Raw genomic sequence first — 26262 nt, 5'->3', positions numbered from 1 at the left:
AACGGAAGTAAAGACGTGAGGCTGAAGGCGTCCAACCTCGGTGCGCGTGATAGTGCAGTCCCGACGGCGCGAGGCCCCGCGCGAGCTCTTCAGACTGCTTCGTCGTTCGGCTTCGTTCGGACTCACGCGAGCAACTTTCGGGCTGAGAATATGAGCAGCGCGAGTAATGCGAATAACATGGCTGCACTCGTGCCCGAGATCCGGGGGCTGCGCGCCGAGGAGGTAAACGAGTCCGCCCGTGTCGGTGGTTAGGTAGATAGAAGTGGTTTGATATGTGCTTGATATTTATGGAGGTCGTGCGTAGCTAACCAGTAACTTTACATGATCAGCAAGCGGACCAGAGCCAGCGGGCTTCTTCTGTGCATTGCTGGATTCCCTGAAATCTGAAGTCAAGGCTTCTTCAATTTGCGAAGACATTTCGGACTAAAATCATATCTAGAGTTTGAATCAAATGTGCTAAGTTGTTTCACTTTGTTGGCTACGTATATTTCCGTAATACATTATTTGTTAACGTTGCACTGGTGCGTGTATTAGTTAGGAAAAGTTGTCGTAGTACCTCTGAAGTCACTATCTTTTCCCCGTTCCCTAGTGTCTCGTGATTATGTGGGTCAGATCGCGCGGTGCGTAATCGGCAGTAAATGCTGTCAGTTTGCAAGCAAGGCCGCACTTTCTTTCCATCATTTAGCCTGCTAGCTTGGTTTTGTACAGCACTGGCAAACATGAAATACATTTATTTTGTTGCTGGTATACACAACCCATGTTTCCTATATTTTACTTAATTGATGTTTTGTATCCACAAAATGTGTTACGCAGTTGAGTGTGAATGAATACTTTTATATCCCCTGCAGGATGAATCCAGAATCCTGAGAGTGAAAGTCGTTGCTGGAATTGGGCTCGCCAAGAAGGATATTCTGGGTGCCAGGTCAGTCTTACACATAAACTGTTAATCTGGTCTATCCAGGCTACAAGCTAGGGTCTATTTGTTTAACAAAGATAACATAAGTAACTTTGTGTACACTGTGACCTTGTCAGATCTGATTGTTACTAGAGGATTACTGCTTTTGTATGAAATCTAAATTTTGTACTTTTATTCTCTTCAGTGTTTTAGTTTGTATTGTTGTTCTTTGGTGACACTGCTCACAACACAGCACCACGGTCTCTGGTTTCTGAGTTTGATTTGACAGCACTGAGTTGAAACCATAAACACCTCTCAAGTGAGCACATGTTGAGAAGTCATTCTGGCAGCCTGATACCCTTCTCCATTAATCACAGGTGTCTCCTGAACAATTAGATGATGGCTTTTGTTCATTTTTGGAATTTTTTGTGTGTGTCTGGCTATGCTCACTGAGCTTGTTCCAGCCATCTTTGTTTTGGAGTGAATTAGGCCCAGTTTACTAGTGTCATTTCCTATGGAATGGTTTCCTAAGTGAAATTGTGAGGTTGTAGCCTGTACGTCCACTGGGGGGCAGCATTGTCTTCGCTGCTGTCCTTGCGAGAGCGTCTGTTCTCGTCTTCATGACCTTACTAAATTTCCCCACGGTACTCTGTGATTTCCCTGTCTAATCAAGACAAATGTTCCAGACAAATGATTTGAGAGTTAATAGATTTAACCATAAACCAGTTTTTCAGAAAGGAATAATAAAGTATTTCACATGGATGTTTTCAAACAATTGCTAATGTTTCCTTAGCAACCTAAGCAGGCTGCATATGTCTTGGCATTAAAGCAAAGCTTCCCTGTTGTCTGTGGAGCCAGTTAAACCTGTCATATTACTGCATTACTACTCTTGATTGCTTTGTTTTTTATTTATATGCAGGGTTATTTGATTTTAATGTACTTCTACGCTTGCCTTTTACAGCTAAGCTGTAAAAGCATTCAGAACTGTAGTTGTTTTGGACACACAGGTCTCACTGCACCTGACCTCCAGGTGGTCACACAATCTTGTCAGCTTGTTCTCTGCTTTCGGCTGTTAAAATGGATGCTTAGCACGTTTGTATAGTTAGAGCAAACATCTGCACATATGATCTCTAAGCTTTTTGTATTTGTGCGTGTTTATATATGAAATAAAACATTCTATATCATCTTAAAGGTTTGATGGGTGTGGGAGGATTTCCCACAGGTCACACTGCATAAATAATGCGTTCAACGTCTAGTGTGTGAATTGCTTTAAACACTTAATTTCCCCTTAGTTTCCTTAACGTGTGCAACACTTTTGAAGAACCGCGATGCCATGTGATAAGCCTTTCATATGGGTTTGATCAGGTTAGGAAAGGACTCGTGTAGGATGTTGCGATGTAGGGTTCTTTACAAAGGTCTCCAGGTATGTTTGTGTTCGGAGTCCCACTTAACTAAAGCTTTGGGTGTTTACTGCCGTTATTGTCATCTGCAGTGACCCATATACGAGACTTTCACTGTATGATCCTGTAAACGGAGAACTGACCAGTCTCCAAACAAAAACCATCAAGAAGGTGAGCCATTTGTTTACTCACACCCTCAGGCTCTGAGAGATACGGTTATGTTCCATTTAAAATTTGTTATTCATTGTTTGTTTTGTTGCTTGCTTGTTTTTGTTTTTCTTCTTAAAATGTTCAGACTTTGGATCCGAAGTGGAACGAGGAATTCTTTTTCAGAGTAAGTGACTGTCTTCTCCAGATAAATATATTTACATATTTCTGTGAAAGTGCAGTTTTTATGACGTATCACTGGGGTGCCAAATTCCTGACCCTAACCCTGACCCTTACACTGACCCTAACAGTGACCCTGACCCTTACGCTGACCCTGACCCTAACACTGCCTGGGCTGGCATCTTTTTACAACACATGCCAGTGGAGAGGAACCGTCTCTGAAGGAGACTGTGACAGAGACCGTCACTTAGGAAGGTTAGATGTGTGCTCTGTCTGCCATGCCAGGGAGCTGCTCTTTTGTCTGGTGTTCAGCGCTTGCGTTTACCTCCCATCAGACCCGGGTCTAACCATCGGGTTCGAGTCCCGGCTAGGGTGGCTGCCTCCTGCCTTTATTACAGGGACCCCATCCAGCTCTGGTCCTCACTGGACGGCAGACAGACAGATAAGGAATAAAGATGCCACTGCTATTCACTTGCTACAAAACTCATAGGAGTAGCTTCTAAGCCTTGAGAAATGACTAATGATATTTGGTAAGAGGTACATAAATTATTCAGAGAGAAGTAATTAATACTTCTATTCAGTATCTGCACAGTAAATAACTAAACACTAGCAGGAGAACCTATGGCGGTGGTGATGGACTCTGTCTTTCACTACAGTCGCTGTGGCACCCGGGAATAGTGTTTTAACTCTTCAGTAGGTGTAATATGCAGATGAGCGTGTAGATATTCCAGCCAGTCATGCTCTCCAAGCTTAGCAGGTTCTCTATCCTGACAAACCTTTTTAAAACCTTTTATAAACACTTTAAAAACCTTGCTTAATGCATCTGATCTTTCCTTGATTAAACGAAACCAAATCCTCTGCATATCAGCAGCGGCCTTCCATTACCGTCCCACCATTCTCCACCTGAGGACAAGCGTCTCTGTCCCATTCCCTGTGCATGCGAGGACATGGCTACACAGGCAGGGGAAAAGATGCCGAAACCTTGCAGGCTGCCACACGCATACTGGTGTGGAGGACCGATCCAGGGTCAGCTCTAGCTTTCTGGTTTAGATCGGCCGAGAGCGAAATCGCGTTGGCCCTGCTGGCACATGTGCCTAACACACAGCACTGCTCTGATTCAAATCTTTGTTGTCTCAGGGCATTTGCCTGCAGTTTAGCTCTGTGTTCTTACTGCGTATACACACACACACACACGCACACGCAGAGCTATGTTCATTGTTCAGCTCGGGGCTGTAAGGTGTTTTTCTCAACCTCTGTGTCCTCTGAGTCTGTGGTGCTGGTTTGTTGGTGCTGTTTGGGTTTCCTCAGTTTTCACCTGCCTCTGCAGAGAGTGATGTGTTTGCATACAGGGAGAAGGGGAGGGTGCACTCAACCTCTGCACCTCCAGGCGTTTCTTTTAAAATATAATCTGCTATACATTTTGTAAATCTAGCTTTCACTGGGCTTGTGATGAAGGCAAGCAGCCAGGCCGGTCTGGAACATGCTGTCATACTCCCACTCCTTGGTTGTGCTTGAGAAAGTGGCTGGAGGACCAGATGTGATAAAGGAAGTGATTATTGCTCTTCATCACAAAGCAGAATAATGAAAAATCTCCACATTTACACTTCTGGCATTTGGCAGATGGTCTTATCCAGAGTTATGGTGCACAGGATTCAGTGTCTCTGCATATATAGTTGTACGTTCAACCTTTGTACATTTTTAGCTTTTTTCATAGAGTTTGGATTGAGAGACTCCTGCAGGTACAACTGTAGTTGCCCTCAGTGTTAGTCCAGTGGGCACTTGTGTCTGGAGGTGAGCCTCTGCAGCCCTCGTGTCCATCATCTCTAAACGAGCTGCTGTGGCTGAAAAACTGAGGCTGATGTCCTCTGGAGACTGAAGGACATTTTGGATATTATTGCTCTGGGCTTCGATGGCCCTGGGGATGGTACGGTGGATCCTGGCTGTGGTAGTGTATGCTGGACCAGCTCGGCCTAGGGGCACGGCCCCTGAGCTCCCTCAGGACTGAAACTGCCACCGACAGCGTCTGTCTGGCGCGAGTGGACGTGTCCTCCTGCTGGTTGCATCCCTCTGTGCTGTCTTTCCCGAGAAACGTGTTTTGGGTAGCGGAGCTATATTTAGAGAGCAGTGCATTAGCGGAGGTTTCCAGTTCTTGTAAGGTGAAATTGAGGGCGTCGCGTTTTCACCCAGGCGTAGATTTGCCCCCCACTGGCGCAGAGGACGGCACGGCATGGGATAGCGTTCCCAACCCCACTGGCACGGAGCATGCTTGGATACAGCAGGACCGTAAACCGAGACGTGCTTCTTTACGAGTGGGCCTGACCACCTCAGGAGTCAGAGGTTGCATGCCCAAGGCAGGGGTCAAAGGCTCCTGTTGCAGGAAGTGCCTAGGATGAGTTGTGTGGCTTAAGCTCCAGTCCTCTTGGAATGTCGTCGATGGAGCGCGATGTGTTCAGTGGCGCCATGGTTTTTACAGTCCTCCATTTGCTTTAGCACTACAGCAATCAGTCACTGAACAACCAGTCAATTAACCAATTAACTAATTGGCACATGTGGGCTCTAAACTGGGCAGTGTCAGGGCCTGTAAGGCTGGCGGCTCCTGCTTGCACTAATTTGTTCTGTCTCAGTCCTGTTTTGGCTGATTGTGCACGTTGAATTGGCATCTCGACGGTCGGCTATGAAGAAGTTTTCTGATTGGCTGCTCATTCTAAATTTGACTCAAAGCGAGATAATACAGACTTCAACTGCATAAGGCTTTTTGGTCACATTGTGGCTTGATCTACCAAGACAGACAGACGTATTTTGCAACAAGGAAAGTAATTTGGTGCTACTGTCTGTTACTTTATGTAATTTTCTGGAAGGAAGGAGCCAATCAGAACTCAGTATACTAATTATAGAAAGAGGTGGGAGCCAATCAGAACTCAGTATACTCGTTATAGGAAGAGGTGGGAGATAATCAGAACTCAGTATACTTGTTAGAAGAAGCCTGAACCTTCAGAACAAAGCTGTTGTTTCCCGAGTGCTTTTCTTTAGCGCAGGTGTATAGTGTGTGTTTGTGTGTGTGTCATCAGCTGCAGTCTGCTCGACGTGTTGAAGTGTAAATACACACAGGCGACGGCCGGCGACAGTGAGCTGAGGGCAGTGGCTCGTCAGTCTCTCCCAGTTGGCGTTAGTTCTTCAGTGTCAGTTTGGTGTGTCTCTCGCTTAAAACAGACCTACCCTGTCGGCCAGCGTCCTTAAATTGGGGAGCGCTGTAATGAGTCACTGTCCGTTAACAGTACACACGCCCTTGTGCGCACACACACACATCATCAGCTGACACTAAAGAGTCCCTCTGGAGTGAAACCACAGACTGGACACCTTCGTGTGCCCCCAGCTCACGCTTTAGTATCACTAAATCCCCCCCCCTCCTCTCTCTCTCTTTGCTGTAACCTTTAGTCACTCATACATGTTCTGCCATTTCCCCTGTCACTGATCCACACTTCATTTTAGAGTTGCAGTGATTTTGCAAATGTCTTTTGCTCTCTCGTTTTTGTTTTTTTTTTGTTTTGGATGCGCATCAGTCATTCTCCAGCGTTTTGACAGCTGGGCGCATTTGCCGCTTTACGGGTGTTCGACTGTGTCGGCTTTGCCGTTATTCGGCTCACGTGCGGCGCTCCTGTCTGTCCTGGGGCGGTGGTCCTGCATTTGTAGGAGCCCCACATGACACGGGTCCGTGCTTTCAAAACACACCCGGTCCACCTGAAGCGTGTATGACATGCAGAGGACGCTCTAGTGTTTGGCACGCAGTGCAGTGTCAGCAGGTTGTTGAACGTGCTCGCTGCGGTGATGATGTTGGGCATGACCTCTGCTGGAAGGGTTAACCCCCCCCCCCCCCCCCCCCAAACGCTTCATGACCAGCTAGTGATGTTTTAGCACCTACTCTGAAAATGCACCTTCGTTTAAAAGCATTAATTGTTTCCTAAGCCTAGTGTTTTATCTGACTGTGATGCCATATTTAAAAAATGTGAGTGTGCAGCTGTAATGCCACGTTGTGGCAGCGTGATGGTGAGGAACTGACCTGTTGAGAAATTTATAATTAATGAATGAATAATAATGACTGAATAATAATGAATGAATAATGGTGAAATCTGGTTGTCCCTTAGGTCCACCCGAGGAAGCATCGGCTACTTCTAGAAGTGTTTGATGAGAATCGTTTGGTATGTGCATTTTTTGTTTGTTTTTGATATTTTACATAATTATTGTACTGTAACTTCAGAGCCAGAAATCTAAATTGCATGCATGGTGTTTAGAGGATTAAAATGTGATTTCAGTGTAAATTAATTAGTGTGAATTTGTAATGTTGACTAGCTTGAGGCTTGGTGAGTCTTTCTGAATCACCCCTCATGATTTAAGACGGAAATGAATGGGGATGCGGAATCAGCTGTAGTAAAGCTGTGTTCACCAATGTTAATCACAGAAGGGTGCTCACCTGGGATCAGCTACCATGACTGCCCAGTTTGGACAGAATATTGTGATTACCTTGCAAAATTATTTTTAAAACACACTGTTGAACCACTGTGAAAAGGTTCTACATTATTTTGACCAAAAAAAAAAAAATTAAAATAAAGCAACAGCCCTATCAGCTGTCGTAGAGCGACAGAAAACTGCAGGCATTTATTTCTTTTATCGTACATGGCACCAACTAATCCCAGATCAGCACTCTTAAATGGAACAGCCTCGTAAAAAGGGCTGTGGCTGGTTCTGGCTCCGAGGCTGCTCCCACTGTTAGCTTTGGCTCCGCGCCTGAATGGTAGGCGTCCACCTGAGTGCTAATTTGCAGTGAACGGACAAGGATGACTTTTTTACCGGGCGTTGCCATAAAACGCACATGCTGGAAATGGATCATACCCGGGGGTAGTGTTAAAGCAAGAACGAAACCGGCCTGGAACTCTGTAAAAGCCTGGTGCTGTGTGACGGGGCGTTCTTTTCCCTACATCACGTATGAGCGGTTTTCCACTCCAAATCCTGGCGAAGGTTAAACAAACCCGTACACAGTGGGACTAGTGTTTTGCTTCATGGTCAATGGCATCGTTTGGCGAGAGAGGGAGCGAGAGAAAGCCCCTGTGCATGAGTCCAGCATGGGATTAACAAAGGGGAAAAGTCGCCCAAGTCATCTGACAAAGACGGCCCAACTGCGTCTTGACACGCTGCTGGATCTGAATCAACTTGATGTATGTCGGCGTTTACTCGTGTGGGGAATTTCTGACAACTGGTCAGCCGTGTCCTTCCTGAGTACATAAACTCTGATTTTCAGATGACTACTCACAGGTGATAGTGGGATTTAGTGCACCTCGATCTGTGTAGTCAGTAAACTGTTAATAAATTGCTACTTAGTAGTTTTTAGACTACTAATGGTTTTGACATGTACTGCCTTTATATTATAGTTTGTGATAATGTAAGGCAGCATTAAGTTAAGAATGATAGGTCTTATTATTGATTTACTCAATCAGAACCCCCGCCTCTGGCCACCATCTTCAGTGTCTTTCAGTGTTTTCGGTGACTCTGCCTCGTGCAGGTGTTTGTGATTACCGGCGCTGGAATGGCACTGACAGACTCGCGCACCAGGGCCATCACTGCCTGCAGCACTGCAGCTCAGGTGACGAGCACGGTGGGCCCTGGGGGCCCTGGTGCATTGGAGCTTGGGGCTGTCCAGGCCGACAGAAGACACTGCCGGGGCATTCTGTGCAGCTCTGCAGGGAGAGATTCAAGCTTCCAGCAAAATGTTTTTTGTTTTTTTTTTCCTCAGAAAACTGTTTTCCCATTCTTTCTTCAGTTGGCTTGGCAGAGGTCTCTCCCCCCCTCTCCCTCTTTCTCACTTTTTTTACGCCTTCAAAGCTGAGTCAGGCATTCATTTTTAAGCTTGCTGACTTTTAGCGGTGTGCAGAAGCTCGCCAGCAGCTTCCCAAATATTTCCACAACCCTAGTGGCTCCTGTCTACGGACACTGTTAGACACCGGTATCCTCGGATTGATACGGAATTAACCCGTTCCTCCCGATCTCCTGTAATTCTACTCGCGGTCTCCACGGCAGGCGGTCTGACCCCAGCACTCGCCAGCCGTTCCTGTTCCCCAGATTGTTGTTCTTGTGGTGAGGTGACCAGACGCCGGACCTTGTGGGGAGAGGGGGCGGGGGCTCCACTCCTGGTGCTCCGCCCCCGCTCTCACAAGGGTCTGAGGTCCGCCCCACAGCGAGGCAGGAGGGGGAGGCGGCACTGTGGGGCTTCTGCTCACCCGCTGCGGCTGCCTCCAGGAAAGCTCAAAGCTGGAGTTAATTCCAGCTCCTTAAAGAGAGAGACCACCGGGTGTTCGCTGTCACAGCACACTGCGCGGTAGAGCCACAGCTTCTCTCCAAGCCGCGTTTGACTTGCAGTGGCCGTTAGTGTCGGAGGAGCCGTGAGAGGTATGCGGCGTGTCACGGGAGCTATTTTGGCGCTGTGCAGGCGCTAACGACTGTGATCACAGCGTGGGATCCAGACCAGCTGCTCGGCCGCTCTGTGTGCCGCGGCGTTCCCCCCCCCCCACCCCACCCCCCCCCCCCCCGCTTCCCTTTTCTTCGTTTTTTCTTGAATATCTTTTTCCCTGTCATGTCTGGTTTTCCGCTCGATTCAACCGGGGATTAGAGAGGCCGGATGGCGCGTCGTCTGCGCCTGCATTTTGCCACGAGGAGAAGCAACACCGACCCCTTGTCTGAGAGCTACAGCCACGGCTCGGAGGACGGCCCCGGGGCGGGCGAGCACAACCCGGCCGACGCCGCGCACCACGCCGGCTCCTTCCACGTGAAGGTGACCCCGGGGCAGCTGGCCCCCGCGCTGCCGCCTCTGTCGCCCGATTACGGCGGCTTGCAGCGGCACACCGCCGTGTTCTTGCCCAAAGTGAACAGCGGCGACGGGAGCAAGAAAAGCTCACTACAGATCTCCCTCCAGCCCTGCGTGCGGGCGGCCGAGGAGCCGGAGGCGGCGGGTCTGTGTGCCTCGGACGGAGGCTCGTGCTGCAGCAGTGCCGCCAGCGACGTGGGCTACTGCAGTGGCGGCAGCGCCGTGTTCGAGACGGACGTACTGGAGCGCAAGGCGGCGGCGGAGAAGAGCGCGTCCCGGCGCCGGCCTGGGGCTCCGCTGCGTCGCTGCACCTCACTGGTGGTGTTCCCGCAGAGTCCGTGTACCACGCCGCCAGCCTCGCCCGTCAGCCCCGTGGCTCCGCCCCTCCCTCCTCTTCCCACCCCCTCGGCCCGAGGCCCGTTCCAGACCTCGCACCAGCTGCGGCTGTCGGCGTCGGATGCACCGCAGGAGCAAGCGCAGCCAAAGGCTCCCGTAGCCTCGGCCGTCAACGGCTTGAGGCTGTCCAAGAGTGGCGGCCCGTCCGCCGAGTACCGCGATGCCAGGCCTGTCCTACACTTCAGCATCTCCGCAGAGACGACCGGAGGGCCGGAGCGAACGGAGCGGCACTCCAACATGCCGGCGCACCAGCCACCACTTCCTCCTGGGAAAGGAAGCGCGACCAGGGCAACGGTCAACGCCGACGGCTCCGAGGAGGTGGCCGGCCCGAGGGCGTGTTGTAACCCAAAGCTGCATCGCAGCTCCTCGGCCTGCCTGCTGCCCACAGGAAAGCCGTCAGCCGAGAGGAGACACCACACTTGCCCAGCTATTGGAACGGCGGATGCGTTGCAGGACATGGGGTCCCAGCATGGCCTGAAGAGGAGCGTTTCCCTGGAGGTGCCATGCTCGAACGGCGGGACGACGTGTCATGTGTTGAACACTAAACCCCTTGCTTCTATGAACGGAATGGCACACGTACACATACACGTGCGTCGGGGCAGCTCCGCCAAGGTGAAATGGGACTCTCCGAAAGACACCTGCACCGGCGATAAAGAGGATCACTTTGTTACCTGCTCTGGAGAAAGCCTCCCAGTAAGCCTTCCCGTCCTGTACGGTCCAGACAACAAGTTTGGCTCTCTCCGTTTACACGCAAAGAAAATTGGGGGTGGGGTGGGGTGGGGGGGCTCTTTTAAAGCAAGTAAAGGGGAAGTGGACAGGCGGCAACTAGAAAAATAGACCTAGAAAAATATATCTGAAATTGCGAAATCTCCAGCCGCAAGTTAGAGAAAATGTTAAACTAATTTATAGTTCCACTAAGGAAGAGCAAACTTTTTTCTGTTATTTTACAGTTGCCTGTTTGCCAGTTGCCTGTTGTTGTAGTTACTAATGGTGTACTTTGCAGTGAACATAAGTGTCTATATCGTTGTACAGTTTTGATAGACGTGTGTGCGCTATACTCTTCCCTGTAATACTCCACTCGTAAGAGTTAATGGCTTCATGCGTTTACAGTGTTTACAGAGTAAAAGCAAAACAGTGCCTTGCTTTGAAGAAGTTACTTTAGGACATGTAAAGTTAGTGTTTGTGCAGAAGTATTAGGGACTAGAAATAGTGTCTCTAATAAACTTAAAAATAAACTTAAGTGAGGAACTTGCATGTATTCAAGGCACTAACCCATGAGAGCTGACAGGCGGCTCTACACAGCCTCCGTCAAGCCAGCACATGCTAACTTCAGCATGTGCCATCGGACACTGACGCTGGCCAGAGTCATGCACTTAACAAGCCCATGTGAACAAACACTTAGAGGTGTTGGATTTCCTGACTGCCATCCTAAAGCCCCCTCCCCTCCTCTCTCTGTATCTCCTGCTTGTTTGAGATCTCGCTCTCTCTCTCTCTCTCTCTTGCTATCTCTCTTTCTGTTTCTCTATCTCTCTCTCAAAAAAAGGTTTAGAACACAATTTTGCCTCGCGGGAGGCCTCCCGCGTTAGTGAGTGTGTGTGCGCGTGTTTGTATACATGCGCGGAAGAGGGATGGGGTTCTTTTTTGTTTTTGTTTTTTAAAATTCTGTTAGCACTTGGAGTACCCTGTTTAACTATTTACCTTGGAGCTAATTATAGCTGGCCGGTGGAGCGCGCCCCAGCTGGCCGGTGAATGTGAAGCGTCAGAAATACTCTGCCTGTCTCCAGATTGTCTGGCCCCCTGTGGCCGCGATGCCCAGTGCCCTCGACTCGAATTTAATGAGAGAGGAGTGCTGTTGGCCCTTCATTCCACTGCACGGCTGACGGGGGAGTCGGGGCGGGTGTCCTGTTCCCTGTGTACTCTTCTGATGTCCTTTTTGCTCTGATGAATGTTCTGTCTCTCTCTCACCTCTCCTCTTTGCCGATATTCTTGCTGATCTCTCTTGGCGTCGCAGTCTGGCACCGTGGACGTGTTCAGCCATTACCTTTGCTGTGTCTTGGCTTTTAGAGTCTCATTTCGACATTCAGCTCCTCTTACCGTCTGTGTATATTGGGCCACTGTTTCGTGGCTAAAAGCAGTGGCCCACGGTGCCAACCTACACAGGGCTGCCACGTGACTCCCTTTCAGAGCTTATGACTGTAGACAAGGCTAGGGGTCATAAACAAAGAACGAAATCCCCATAAACAGTAGATTAATCACAACGATTTCAGCTTGCCTGGAGTCGAGGGGACATCATGGTGCATTAGTGACTATAGAGCCTAGATATGTTTAATATATGCAACAGATCTTGTGGGGGGTTTTTTTTGTTTGTTTGTTTTTGGAGGGAAGATAAGTAAACAAAATTAAGATTGTGAAATGTTGGTTTTTGGTGGACCAAATCTAAATCAGTTATTTTCAATTTTGCATATTATAGTGCGTGTGGGTGTGTGTGTGCGCGTGCGTGGGTGTGCGTATTTGTGTGTGTGTGTGTGTGTGTAAATTCCCCACTCACCCAGAGGTCTGGGAGTTTGAGGGTCCTACATAGTACCTTAGCTGTTCCCAGGACTGCACACTTCTGGACGGAGATCTCAGATGCTGTTCCTGGGATCTGTTGGAGCCATTCTCCCAGTTTGGGAGTCACAGCCCCTAGTGCTCTGGTTACAATGGGAACCACAGTTGCCTTCACCCCCACATCTTTTCTAGCTCTTCTCTCAGCCCTTGGTATTTCTTGAGCTTTTCACGTTCCTTTTTCCTGATGTTCCAATCACTCTGGATCACCACATCTATCACTATGGCCCTCTTCTGCTGTTTGTCAACCATCACTATGTACGGTTGGTTAGCCGTTACCTTCTTGTCTGTCTGTATCTGGAAGTCCCACAGCTCGGTCACTCCATCATCTTTGGGGATGTATCCCACTTAGACCTTGGAACTTACTGGTTACTGGTTTAAATCATAAACCCTAAATAAACAGTACCAGGGATGTGCTGGTATCAACAGCATGGTTTTTTCCATTGTTATCCAGCCTGGTGGCCTGGAGCAGGAGGAATGCTTTCCAACCCTGTCCCAAGATTCCAAGCTTCCTCTATCGTAAGATAAGAGAGTTGTTTCTGGCAGGGCTTTCCCAGTCCACCACAGCGCACAGCAGCCTGGCACCTGCAGGGGTCTTCCGGGAGTCTGCGACACCCGAGTTAGCTCAGCGGCTAATTGTCGAGCCTTTGCGTAGAAAAGCCAATTCTCACAGTCCAGAAGCAGACATTTAAAAAGGCACGCTAACCCCGGGAGTACCAGGTTCAGAAAATGCTTATTTAAGCAGAGTTCGTGCCTCAAAACTTTGCCCTCCATTTCTTCTTTCCTCACACGTTAACCAACGTTAGCCAGGCTAAACCGCTCTGGATAATTACACCGCATTTACCCGCTGTTTTTGTCCCGCTTTGCGCATGCGTGCTGATTGGCTACCTGAAAAAGCGCTTGCGTCTAGCGCGACAAGGACGTCTACGCTATCTGTTAACTTTTCTATAGTTAGGTATTTTACATTTTGTTGATTATGCTATGATATTAACATTAGCATTAAATAATTTCAGAGGTTGGACGTATGAATTTTAATCTGTATGGAGACTATTCTTCCATTATTGTGATGTGGAGTGTAGATTCTGAGTAAGACGGGAATCTGTCTGAGCGGCCAACTGGTTAAAAGAATGTTGTATTACTGACTCATAAAGTTGAAGTACTAATTGTGGCTAGAGGCTGTGACCCCCAAACTGGGAGAATGGCTCCAATAGATGCCAGAAACAACATACAAGATCTCTGTCCAGAAAAGTGCAGTCCTGGGAACAGTTAAGATACTTTGCAGGACCATCAAGCTCCCAGACCTCTGGTAGAAGAGCCAAGCTTGAGGAAAGAGAGACTGGCTGGGAGTGTCTCACACTCTCTCTCTCTCTCACTCACACACACACACACACACACACACACACACAGTATAAGTGTTTATGAATGACTAGACAACTGCAGGCACTATGGACATTGCATTGATATAAAGCAAGTTCTTGACATAAAATGTGTTTTTTTGAAACCATTGCATACTGGTGGATTTTGTGTTGCGGTATAGGATCAGCTCTTGTAGGGCCCCCATCTGTTTAGTGTGCACAAACAAATTTTAGAGCAATTGTATTCGAGTGCTGGTCTTATTCACACTTTAAACAAAACCAAATATCTACTTAGTCTTCGGTTAAGATGGTTATTGTGTCGACTTTTGGTTTTAAGTATGTTAGAGTATTCCTTTAATGGGAGTCTCTTTGGAAGTTTGGTTTGGACGGTACAGGCGCTCTCCATTTGGTGTTTGTACTGTTCACAGCTCAGAGTCGGAGGTGGGCGGGGCCTCGGAGGAGGGCAGCACTGTGGTTTGTCATGCAGTTACAGCAGGTCTGCTTAGGCCATGAGAAGGCTACCAAGAAGGCTTTTCCCCCTGTGGACAAAACACGGGTGTTGTGCTGGTTTGGTAGCTTCTGTCTGGGTATGACAGATGCTTTTCCCTGCCAGTGTGGTGCTGTGTAACAGAGAGAACAGAGAGACTCCTTCTTGATGTGCAGGAGATTTTGCGGTCTGTTTTAGAGTATTGTGCTCACACTGCTGTAACAATACAAAAATCACTAGATTGTTGTTTAATTGTTTAATGGGTTTGTTGAGGAGTTTATGTGGATAGTTTGGTCTTGTGGTAGGAAAGGTGACCCCCCCCCCACTCCACCCCACTCCATCCAGCATTTCTGTGTTTATTGAGTTTCCAGCAGCGCAAACACAAGCGTAAACACAACCAACTCCGGGCCGTCCGTGCCGTGTACTCTGAGCGTCAGTGGCGTGTTGGCATATGAAACAACAGTATCCAAACGGGATCTGAAAGCAGGTGAAATGTTTACTGTTTTTATCATGGTAGTCACAGTGGTGACCGGGGTCATGGGATCACATGCAGGCGGAGCCGAGACGACGGCACCTGGAGCTACGGCTCACCTGAGAGGCACGTGGCATGTCCTGCACTAGATGGTAAAATGGTCCCCGCAATGACTGGCCGAGTCGTTCCAGGAAGAGAAACAGGGCAAAGGTGTCTGGGCAAGGCGGGGGTGGGGGTTCAGGTAAGAAGTTAAAGTTTACTTTTTAAACCTCGAGTCCTGTGATCTCCCCTCAGACGCGGGATGACTTCTTGGGTCAAGTGGATATTCCTCTGCACCAAATACCAGTGAGTTACTGTGCTGCTTCTGTCTCGTGCGTGCGTGTGTGCGTCTGCGTGTGTGTGCGTCTGCGTGTGTGTGCGTCTGCGTGCGTGCATGCGTGTGCATCCCATGGTCCCTGCTGGGAATTTCTGAACGCAAAGCCCAACCCTCCCCCAGCTCTTCCAGCCTTTCAGCAGATGTTGGGCAGTACCGAGGAAGAGTTTCTGCTCATATTTCCACCCTGCATCTGAACACTGAAGCCCTTATTTGGCCCAGGTTGGCTTTGCAGCACCAGCTGCTGTTGTGTAAATTACGACGACACCTTCCATCACAACTGTGGTGATTATTGTCAACATGGTCATAAATATTTACACGCATGCTTATGATGAGGCTCAGGGTTTGCGGCTCGTTTTCTGTGTAATAAAGCATACATGTGTAACCTTTCTCGTTCTGCTGTTTCAGACAGAGGCTCCAGGCTCTGAGAGACCATACACATTCAAAGATTTCCTTCTGCACCCCAGAAGGTCTGCAATGTTTCTTTAACTGCTAGTTTACTTTTTTCTTTGTTTTGTTTTTGTGACCTTTCATGCTCTGATTTCGAGTGCGTTCGCTTGTAACTGGACTGTAATAGTACATTTGTTTATTTGTCTGTCACACATTTCATGCAGTCACAAGTCGAGGGTCAAAGGTCACCTGAGGCTGAAGATGACGTACCTACCGAAGAGCAGTGGCTCGGAGGAGGAGTTGCCCGAGCAGACCGAAGAGATGGATGTAAGATGCCCGTTCAGATACTGTTCAGATACCGTTCGTATTGTGTTCTGATGCTGTTGCTGATTGCCTTACTGGAGCCCGATATGTTCCGCATGTAGCACATGCATATCTGACCATTTCCACAAAGTCTAACAGCATTGCAGCACATGGGGACCGGATCAGGTTGGGCCAGGTCAGCACCACAGTCCCAGGTCCACTTAAAAAGCTCCTCTGGTATTCCATGAGCTGTGAATGAGCCTCACAGTACCGTAATGCTGTGTTTAGAAACACCAGTTCAGAACATACAACCAAATCCCCTTAAACCCGAATCATATACAATGTCACGTGTGAAGAAGCTTGTAAGTTAGTACGTATCCGAGATGCACCAAACACTGATGTTCTATCGTATGTCGGCTTCTGAATCGTTCCAAAAGCGAACTGATTCAAATTAGTTATTCAAACTTTGTTATTTACAATTCACTTTAAACTGGAAGGTAGAATGGATAAGGATGAGGTGCGTGTCTTTTGGACACATGGTTTTGGCATACTGAGCCTTGGGTGAGAGTTCTGGGAAGAAGTCAGCATCTCCAGTACTGTCCTCTGTCGTGTTCATGACAGAGATAGGAGGCCCATTTTGGAAGGACTTGGCACTGATTGTCTTTTTTTGTTTCACAGCCCGGCTGGGAGTTCCTGGAGAATCAGGAGCTATGTGGGCCGCTCCACACGCAGCAGCTGCCTGCACTGCCCCCTGGCTGGGAGGAGAGGCAGGACAATCTCGGCCGTACTTACTATGTCAACCATGAAAACCGCACCACCCAGTGGTCCAGACCCACTATACAGTAATGCCAGCTACACATCACATGCTCTCGCTCTCACTGTGTGTGTGTGTGTGTGTGTGTGTGTGTGTGTGTGTGTGTGTGTGTGCGCGCGCACGCCTGCCTGCGTGCACAGGCAGGGAAACGTGTTGTTCATGTAATAATGTTGTTCATTGTGTGTGTTGTGTAATATCTCTGGATCTGTTATTGGCTTTGTAATCATTCTAATCTTAACATCATGGTCCTGCTCACAGAGTCTAATTCTGAGATGCTTCGTAATTAGGTCATTTTCTGCATGCTTGTAATGTGCGGCTGCCCTAATGGAATATGTCATTATACGTGGAACAGGCCTCGGTCTTTACGTCTTACGTGCTACTGTACAATGAAAAGTTTATGGGTTTATACAAGTGACACTGAGACTTTAAACGTGTGTGTGTGTGTGCATGCGTGTGTGTGTCAGGGATGTGCAGAGAGAGGCAGAGCAGACACACAGCACACACACCCAGCACCCGTTCATCACACGCAGACAGATCTCTGAACATGAGGAAACCAGCGACCCAAGGGAGTCCCCTGAGGTACATGCACACACGCACATGTATATACATACACGCATACATGCACATGCTTGCTCGCACACGTGCACACACAAACACTCCCCTTTGTCTTTGTTGGCTCAACAAAGCCAGTTCTCTTTTGTTTGCTGTACACTGAAGACATTTAGATTTGAGCTGGAAAGATGAACATGACACTATAGACGGGAATTTCATCTTTTATTTCCTGATATTTGTATCAGGATACACAGCTCGCCACATGACACTGCTTAGTCGTCTACTCATATAATGTATCCTAGCCAGTACAGTAGGATGGAGTCAAAAATACTGTTGAACTAGAATACTGATCAATACAGGAATCAATGCTGATACTTAGACATACAAAATGAACATAACTGCTATATCAAACAATGATGAGTGCAATACCAATCAATACCAAACAATGCCAGTCAATACTAATTAATACCATACAATACTAATCAATACCAGTCAATACTAATCAATAAGTGCTAGAAGCAGTCATCTGTGGTAGCAAAGCGTCCAATTTTAGGTGAGCAAAAGTTTAAAAAAAAAAAGAAAAAAAGAGAGAAGCAGACAATCCTGAAGTGAGTTTAAATAAATCGCACTTCATCGTTGTTTGCATCAAGCCCAATGATTCGTGGACCTCAGGGATGAGTGGTTTGTGTCTTCTGATGTCCAGTGACTCTGTAATGGCTGTGAGCAAGCATTCTGTCTTTTCTAGCTTTTCCCTCACACACAGATGTCTGTCCTACATGGTGGTTTTGTCCTTTTGTGTTCACAAACCAAACCCAGGAATCAAAGCAAGTGAATGTGTTTATTCATTTATTCACACAGAGGTCAGAGACGTCTGTTAGTCAGACATTCAAACAAAAGGTGCCACATTCTGAACTGTTTAACGGGTCTAGATGTAAATTATCAGGAAGCAGAAGCTGAAATCAGTCTGTAGTATCTGCAGTAATACACAAAACTGGGCCTGTCCCTGCAGAACTCTCACACTCTCAGAGGAGTGTGTGCCCATGAACATGTGGGACTTTTATCTACGCGCTCTGCCCTCTACTGAAGATCGTGCGTGTGTGTTTCCTAGAGCTGGGAGATCATCAGTGAGAATGACAGCACTCTGTACAGCAGTCAGAACCAGAACCAGAACCAGAACTCTCCTCTTCCCCTCTCTCCTCTGAGATTCACTTTCTGCGAGGATTTCAACAGACTACAGACTACAGACTACAGTACTGACAGACACGCCTGTCTCACGGTGACTCCTTACACTCCTTAAGCACGTGCACACCACACACACACACACACACACACACACACACACACACTCACCCCACAGTCGTTCTACCATTTAGCAAGTCTATTCTTAAATGGTATGTTTGTGTGATTGTGTATGTGCACGTGTGTGTGTTTTAGCCGCAGGGTCACGGTAGTCGGAGGGGGAGTCTCCAGATGCTGGCAGTGGAGGAATACCCAGTTCATCCCATGGTGAGTCTCCGTCAAGCCCACAGACTCTTCCTCTCTCACTCTTCCTCTCACAGACTCTTCCTCACACACACTGATTCTTCCTCCCACACACTGTTCCTCACACTGGTCTGGAGTCAGGTATGAAGGTTGAAGGGCTGATTTGGCTTCCACAGTGTTTGTAGGTGTCCTGTTATGGGGAGATGACGTCCTCACTATCACCCTTCTCAACGTCCCCAGCTGCAGCACACAGAGAAGTGGATCAACAGACATGCTGTATTTACTGACCACACACACACGTGCACTGCGTGGATCAACAGACATGCTGTATTTACTGACCACACACACACACACGTGCACTGCGTTTCCTGATCTCACTGCTGGGTTGGTGAAGCTCATCCGTCATTCCTTTTCTTTTTTCCTATAAGGATGTGTGACTGCTAATCTCTCTCTCTCTCTCTCTCTCTCTCTCTCTCTCTCTCTCTCTCTCTCTCTCTCTCTCTCTCTCTCTCTCTCTCTCTCTCTCTCTCTCTCTCTCTCTCTCTCTCTCTCTCTCTCTCTCGCGCTCCCCAGATGGTGCCCACTACCCCGGGTTTGCCCCCAGGCTGGGAGCAGAAACGGGACAGCAAGGGACGGGTTTATTACATCAACCACAACAGCAGAACCACTACATGGACACGGCCGCTAGTTCAGGTAGGGCACACACGCCCAGCCCGTAGGTCAGTTATGAGGGTAGTTGTTGCAGTGGTAACACTGAGCACCGTCCAAATTCTCCTTCAGCTCATCCAGCCAGCAGAGGCAAGTCCGACGGCAGTCGCCGGGGGCGTCCATTCCCAGAGCCCGACGGTGTACACCCCGCCCCTTCTCTCGCCCGACACCTCCCCTCTACACTCCCCCGGCCCCCCACAGTCCCCCGGCCCCCCACAGTCCCCCGGCCCCCACCACACACACACGTTTGAGTATGCGGGCTGCATGCCAGCTGGGTGGGAGGTGCGTAGCGCCCCCAGCGGACGACCTTTCTTCATTGACCACAACACCAAGACCACGACCTGGGTGAGTGTGTGTGTGTGTGTGTGTGTGTGTGTGTGTGTGTGTGTGTGTGTAAATGTGGAGGAAGCTACATCAGAGGTGGTGATTTTTTTTTTTTTTTTTTTTTTTTTTTTTTTTTTTTTTTTTTTTTTTTTTTTTTTGTTTAATCCTCCTCTTTAGTAGGTGAGATTGGTCATGATTACCCAGATCTGACAATCCGAAAACTCCTTTATTAAAGCTCTCATTTGCATGTTAGAGTGCATCACTGAACATCACTTCCTGTCTCTGCCTCCCTGTTTCCTGCGCACGTGCAGGATGACCCCAGGCTGAAGATTCCGGCCCACGTGAGGAGACGACCTTCACTTGACCCCAATGACCTGGGACCACTACCGGTGAGGGCAAAGAGGTCATAATTCAATTTAAGTAGTTTGAGATTAAGGAGGAAATGAGATTCACCCCAAAATGTGTGTGTGTGTATGTGTGTATGTGTGTATGTGTGTATGTGTGTATGTGTGTATGTGTGTATGTGTGTATGTGTATGTGTGTATGTGTGTGTATGTGTGTGTATGTGTGTGTGTATGTGTGTGTGTATGTGTGTGTGTATGTATGTGTGTATGTATGTGTGTATGTGTGTGTGTATGTGTGTGTGTGTGTTCTCCTGTAGCCCGGCTGGGAGGAGAGGGTTCACAGTGATGGGAGAATCTTTTACATTGATCACAGTAAGCGCACATAGACACACACAGACACAACATGGAAACAGTTTGACAGTGTGGTGAGCTGGTTCTGCTCTTCCCCAGACACTAAGACTACGCAGTGGGAGGACCCCAGGCTGCAGAGCTCTGCCATCACAGGACCAGTGAGTTCATAGTTTTCCAAAAAGCAAATTAGCTCCATGGCTACAGGGAATTCTCAGGGAATGGAAGAGTCTGTGCTCACCGCATAGACGCACATTTCTTGCTCCTGAACTTACAACACGTGCTCTGCACAGTGTCCTAGATTCTGACACAGCTCAAGACAGTCATGGGAGCTGCGTTGTGCACTACACAGGTGTGGGTGAGCGGTAATGACTCTTAGACCCGTGTCTCTGCTGGTCTGTTCCAGGCTGTGCCTTACTCCAGAGACTACAAACAGAAGTACGAGTACTTCCGCAAGAAACTCAAGAAGCCAGTAAGGCCCATTCCATTCCACTGTTTGTTTGTTTTGATCTCAAAACAGGTGGCATCGTTATTTGAATATGTATCTCCTCCTTTGTCTTTTCTCCTTTTATCTTTGTCGGTCGTCTCCAGGCAGACATCCCGAATCGTTTTGAGATGTCAGTGAGACGGAATGCCGTGCTGGAGGATTCCTACCGGCCCATCATGTCTGTCAAGCGGCCAGACCTCCTCAAGGCCCGCCTCTGGGTGGAGTTTGCAGGAGAAAAAGGCCTGGACTACGGGGGTGTGGCCCGAGAGTGGTTCTTTCTCATCTCCAAGGAGATGTTCAATCCTTATTATGGGCTGTTTGAGTACTCTGCCACGTAAGTAATGAATTTCGTTTTACAGACCTATGGGGTATTTTAGAGGTGTTGGCGTTGTTTTACAGATGTTGGGGTAGGTTCACATATGTAGGGGTATTTTTACAGGTGTTGGAGTAGTTTTACAGACGTAGGGGTATTTTTACTGTTGTTGGGGTAGTTTCTACTTGCAGATTATCCCTAGATCTGGACTTTATCAAACTATTAGTGGACAATCTCTGTGGAGAAGCGTCTTTTTAAGTGTAGTGTTATTGAAACAGTAAGACAACCAACCAGCTAATGAGTTTAATTAGTGAAATTCAGCCTATTATTTACTAAGTTTACTATTATAGGAGATTTTTCCAATAGTTGATCTGACCATGTGAATGAAAAGATGGATGTGTGACATGACTGCACTGAGCCAGCCTTGCTGTAGGGGTTTGAAACCCCTAGTGTCAGAGTGGTTGTGAAAGGCAGTGTGCTGCTCTTGCAGGGATAACTACACACTTCAGATCAATCCCAACTCAGGCCTCTGTAACGAGGATCACCTCTCCTACTTCAAGTTCATCGGGCGCGTGGCAGGAATGGCAGTGCACCATGGGAAACTGCTGGATGGTGGGTGGCATGCATGGTTTGCTGCTTTGTTTGTGATGTTCTGAATGTTTATGTATTTATTGTTTTGTTTGTTTGTTTTTATCTATAGCATTTTTTATTCGCCCATTCTACAAAATGATGTTGCAGAAGCCAATCACATTGCACGATATGGAATCTGTGGTAAGTAATATGGAATCTGGGGTGAGTGATGTGGGATCTGTGTTTTGGGGGATAGAAGTACCTCTTGGATGTTTAATGTACGCGTCACACTTCACCTAACATATATGCTCTAGTAAAGTCACTGAAGAGTGTGTGTGTGTGTGTGTGTGTGTGTGTGTGTGTGTGTGTGTGTGTGTGTGTGTGTGTGTGTGTGTGTGTGTGTGTGTGTGTGTGTGTGTGTGTGTTATTCCAGGACAGTGAGTATTTTAATTCTCTGAAATGGATCTTAGAGAATGATCCCACTGACCTGGACCTGCGCTTCACTATCGATGAGGAGCTTTTTGGACAGGTGCGGCCTCTGACCTGCTGTTTTGAGAACAGTGTTACTGTTTTCTTTCTAACGGTCAAAGTCAGGATGTATTCAGGAGCAGCTGGTCCTGAATCTGTAAAAAGGGAAGACCAGAATCATGCAGATGGTGACCTCCCATTAAAAGATCTGAAATTAGTTTGATAGGTATAAAATATTTAGCAAAACTACTTTTCAAAAGTTGGAAAGTGTTTTCCAAAGAAACGCTAATAGTCTCCTAATATAGCTTTATTTCTAGGTTAGAATGGCCAGAAGATTCAAAATGAGAAAATGAGTCAATGTTGTAAAGTGTAGTCTTGATGTAAACGTTCAGTAAAGGCTGACTGGATCATTTCAGTGTTAAATGCTCCTAACAATGTGTTGTTCTTAGACACACCAGCACGAGCTGAAACCAGGGGGTACCGACATTGTTGTGGACAACAGCAACAAGAAAGAATACATCCAGTAAGAGCCCCCTTGTGGTAACAGAAGGAACTGCATGCAGTCTTCTCATATGCCTGCAATTACAGTACAGTGCTCTAAGGAATGTTCCTTGTTTTTCTGTGGTTCTTGAATGTTAACACAGAACCACGGGCCACTGATTAAACCGTGGTCATCACCGTGAAAGATCTTTGTAGTGTGATGAGTCCTGTTTTTGGAGTCTTGGTCTCACTGGTGCAGGATAACGTGCTGTTGCACGGCCGTAATGACTGTGATCTAATCTGGACTGTGTTTTCCAGCCACGTGATGCAGTGGAGGTTCGTGAATCGGATTCAGAGGCAAATGAGCTCCTTCAAGGAGGTAAAGGTCATGTTCACTGAGCACGGTTCGCTGAGCATGGATCACACACATCCACACTCCTGTGATTTTGTTGCAGTTTTCTTGGGGTTTTGCCCTCCAGTTTCAGACTGTTATAAACTCTTCCTTAAAATGCTTCCTGTAATAACCTGTAATTGTTAGAGCCTGTAATGCTTCTGGTTGGATTAAAAGGTGACTTACAGCCGTGAGTCTTACTCTGTCTCATGTGACCCCTGCAGGGCTTCTACGAGCTCATCCCGCAGGATCTCATTAAGATCTTTGATGAGAACGAGCTGGAGGTGAGACCTGCGTCTGAGAGGACGAGGTGCTTCTGTAATGTGCAGTGAAGGGTGCAGTGACCACTTCAGACTGAGAGTGACCACCCCTCCCTCTTTCCCCCCTCTCTTTTTCCCTCTCTCTCTCCCTCATCCCCTTTTCTATCTTTCACTCTTGTTTTTCCTTCTTTCTTTCTTGATCACTCCTCCATGACCCACCCTTTCTCCAGTTGCTCATGTGTGGTTTGGGAGATGTGGATGTGAATGACTGGAGAGAGAACACCAAGTATAAGAACGGCTACGCGGCCAACCAGCCTGTCATCCAGTGGTTCTGGAAGGTGAGTGTAGTCTCTCCTACAAACCAAGTCTCCATGTCGTCAGGCTCATCCTCACAGGCTTGACGCCGCCCCTCCACTCAGCAGAAGTTGCTGTATTTTTTTTGGAGGTCTGGGCAATGTAGAAGAGTGCAGACAGTGAAAGCTCCTCATTTCCAGACTTGGAGAAGTTTGGAAGTCCAGATGGTATTTTTTTGAAAATGGATGGATATTTCTTGTCAAAGACTGCTTATACCAAACTGAAACAAAGCCCCTCAGTCTGTAGATGTCCTTGCACTAGTATGGTGTGCCTTTGCTGGTTAACTGTCAGTAATTATATAGATTAGGTGTAAAATGGACTCCTTCATCTTTTTTTTTTCTCTCTCTTCCAGACTGTTCTGCTAATGGATGCCGAGAAGCGAATCCGTCTGCTCCAGTTTGTCACAGGCACATCCCGTGTGCCGATGAACGGATTCGCCGAGCTCTACGGTCAGTCCTGCCCTCCTCTTACCGTCTGTCACTTGGTCAAGCCTTAAATTGAAGGTGTAACCAACTACAAACCTTTAACTTCCAGTCTGCTGTGGAGACAAGCCTGTTCTCCATTTAAAACAAGGAAAAATAATCATTTATACAAACTTCACAGAATTCTCCAGAAGGCGTGCTGATACGGAACTGTGCAGTAGCAGGCTTGAGGAAAGGTTCTCATGTGCGCGTGTGCCTCTGTCTGTCTGAAGCTAGGGAAACATGGTGAGCTTAAACAGCTTTTAACGTGTGAACGTTGTGCGGTTGACTGTGTGTGCTCAGGGTCGAACGGGCCTCAGTTATTCACAATTGAGCAGTGGGGAACCCGAGACAAGCTGCCCAGAGCCCACACGTGGTGAGTAGAGCTGCACCCATCACTGCACACCTGCCTCTCTGTGCTGTAGAATCGTAAATCAAATATTCTCTCTCTCTCTCTCTCTCTCTCTCTCTCTCTCTCTCTCTCTCTCTCTCTCTCTCTCTCTCTCTCTTTCTTTCTTTGTCTTTCAATTTATATCTGTATTTCCCTTTCTGTCTCTCTCAATGTCACTCTGTTTGTTTCTCTCTCTCTTTTTCAGCTTTAACCGTCTGGATCTGCCTCCATATGAGTCATTCGAGGATCTCCGGGAGAAGCTGCACATGGCAATCGAGAACGCGCAGGGCTTCGACGGGGTCGACTAAGGTCGGCACCGCCTGGCTGTGGCCACACTGCCAGCCCATGGAGGTGGCACCTGGCCTGCCAGGTCAGGAGGAAGCGGGCGAGGCGGGCGAGGCGGGCGAGGCGGGCGAGGCACACACGCCACTCGGAGACGAAGCTTAAAGGTTTAGACTCGGTCACAAGAGTGTGGACCGAAACCCGATTTTTCTCGCCTCGAGGAAGAACTGCACGTTGATATCACTACTTACAGCTCTGTATCATGAGCATTTATGTTTATGAAGTTTACAGAAATTAAGTTTGCTTTTGTACATCAAGTCCAAATAATTATGTATGTATGAATGAATAAATATCTAGAGATTTTACCTTATGTATTTTGGGCAAAAAACGTTATATATTGCACATTTGTCTAAGCTTTTTTAAGGACATTCTATATCCATATTATATTGTGAAATGGACACAATTTCAGCATAGTTTAGTTTCTACAGCTTGTAAAACGTGATCGTTTAGTTGCTTTATAGTTGTAGGTCTTTACAGAAGTTGACAAGTCATGATCTGGCTGTGGATCTGAGCGGGAGGTTAGCTGGGTTACATCCAGGGACATGGTCCCCTGTCTCTGCAGAAGCAGCTGTAGTCACCTAAGACACCCAAACGTCTCTGTGTTTCGTGGTAATTTATTCTTTATACACACTTTAAATTTGTTTACATTAATTTTATTTGCTAATGGCCCACTTTAGAAAACTTTTGGTCTAAAGTCAACTTTTCTTAATATCTAATTTTGTACTTTTATGGTCTTTTTGAAGGTCTTTAAAAAGTAAAAGAAGGAACGGTAATGAAGTCTTAACAGTGTCTTGGTCTTTGCCAGTGGGCTCATTCACACTTCGTGTTTGATTCTGAGAGAAATCATCAGCTTTGCCTGTCTATCAGATGTGGGTGAATGTTTACATGGACAGTGGTGAACACATGCACATTCGTTCTCTAGTACTTTATCTGACTGTTAAATTTAAAATGCCTTCACCTGTCTTGAATGAGTAATCACTGCGTTATAAGGTGAATTCGGGAGGCGTTAGCGGAGCTGTTCTTAACTTCACGGAGTATTTTTCGTTAGGAGCTTTAAGCAGAGGAGCATTGTTATTAACTGAACAGTGTCAGGGGTGATATGCCTTTAATCTGTGATGAATCATAATGGTTTAAGCAGCTGGATGCCGGTGTTGATGGCAACACAATTTCAGGTAAAAAAAAAAAAAAAAAAGGCTAAAAATAAAAATCAGTGGAAATGAACTTTTAGTCTGTGAATTGTGTATTTATTTAGTTTTCCATTTTAAAATGAGGCCCAGCAGAACAGTATTCACAGCCGTTTTGGAAAATGTTCCTGAAG

General features: G+C 47.3%; 1 protein-coding gene across 4 annotated transcripts; it reads left to right on the top strand.

The window, feature by feature from the left end:
* On the top strand, positions 1-26136 carry nedd4a (NEDD4 E3 ubiquitin protein ligase a). Of its 4 annotated transcripts, XM_035525125.1 has the most exons (29): positions 1-222; positions 849-922; positions 2388-2466; positions 2591-2629; positions 6765-6818; positions 15084-15134; positions 15571-15632; positions 15777-15879; positions 16534-16697; positions 17134-17248; positions 18330-18497; positions 18656-18727; positions 19277-19396; positions 19484-19756; positions 20047-20124; positions 20397-20451; positions 20530-20588; positions 20834-20899; positions 21019-21248; positions 21718-21839; positions 21928-21998; positions 22231-22326; positions 22715-22788; positions 23064-23124; positions 23361-23420; positions 23627-23734; positions 24103-24199; positions 24515-24587; positions 24808-26136. In XM_035525125.1, the coding sequence occupies exons 1-29, from the start codon at positions 151-153 to the stop codon at positions 24908-24910; spliced, it is 2799 nt and encodes a 932-aa protein (XP_035381018.1). In that variant the 5' UTR covers positions 1-150; the 3' UTR covers positions 24911-26136. The 4 variants fall into 4 exon arrangements, with proteins under 4 accessions (XP_035381018.1, XP_035381019.1, XP_035381016.1 ...); XM_035525126.1 differs by lacking the exon at positions 15084-15134; XM_035525123.1 differs by lacking the exons at positions 1-222; positions 849-922; positions 2388-2466; positions 2591-2629; positions 6765-6818 and adding an exon at positions 9207-10564.
* The last annotated feature ends 126 nt before the right edge of the window (positions 26137-26262 follow it).

Source organism: Electrophorus electricus, chromosome 4 (genome assembly GCF_013358815.1).
Source record: "Electrophorus electricus isolate fEleEle1 chromosome 4, fEleEle1.pri, whole genome shotgun sequence".
In the NCBI taxonomy this organism is placed as follows: Eukaryota; Metazoa; Chordata; class Actinopteri; order Gymnotiformes; family Gymnotidae; genus Electrophorus; species Electrophorus electricus.
The sequence above is the reverse complement of the archived record's forward strand: the minus strand, read 5'-3'. Positions and strand labels throughout refer to the sequence as shown.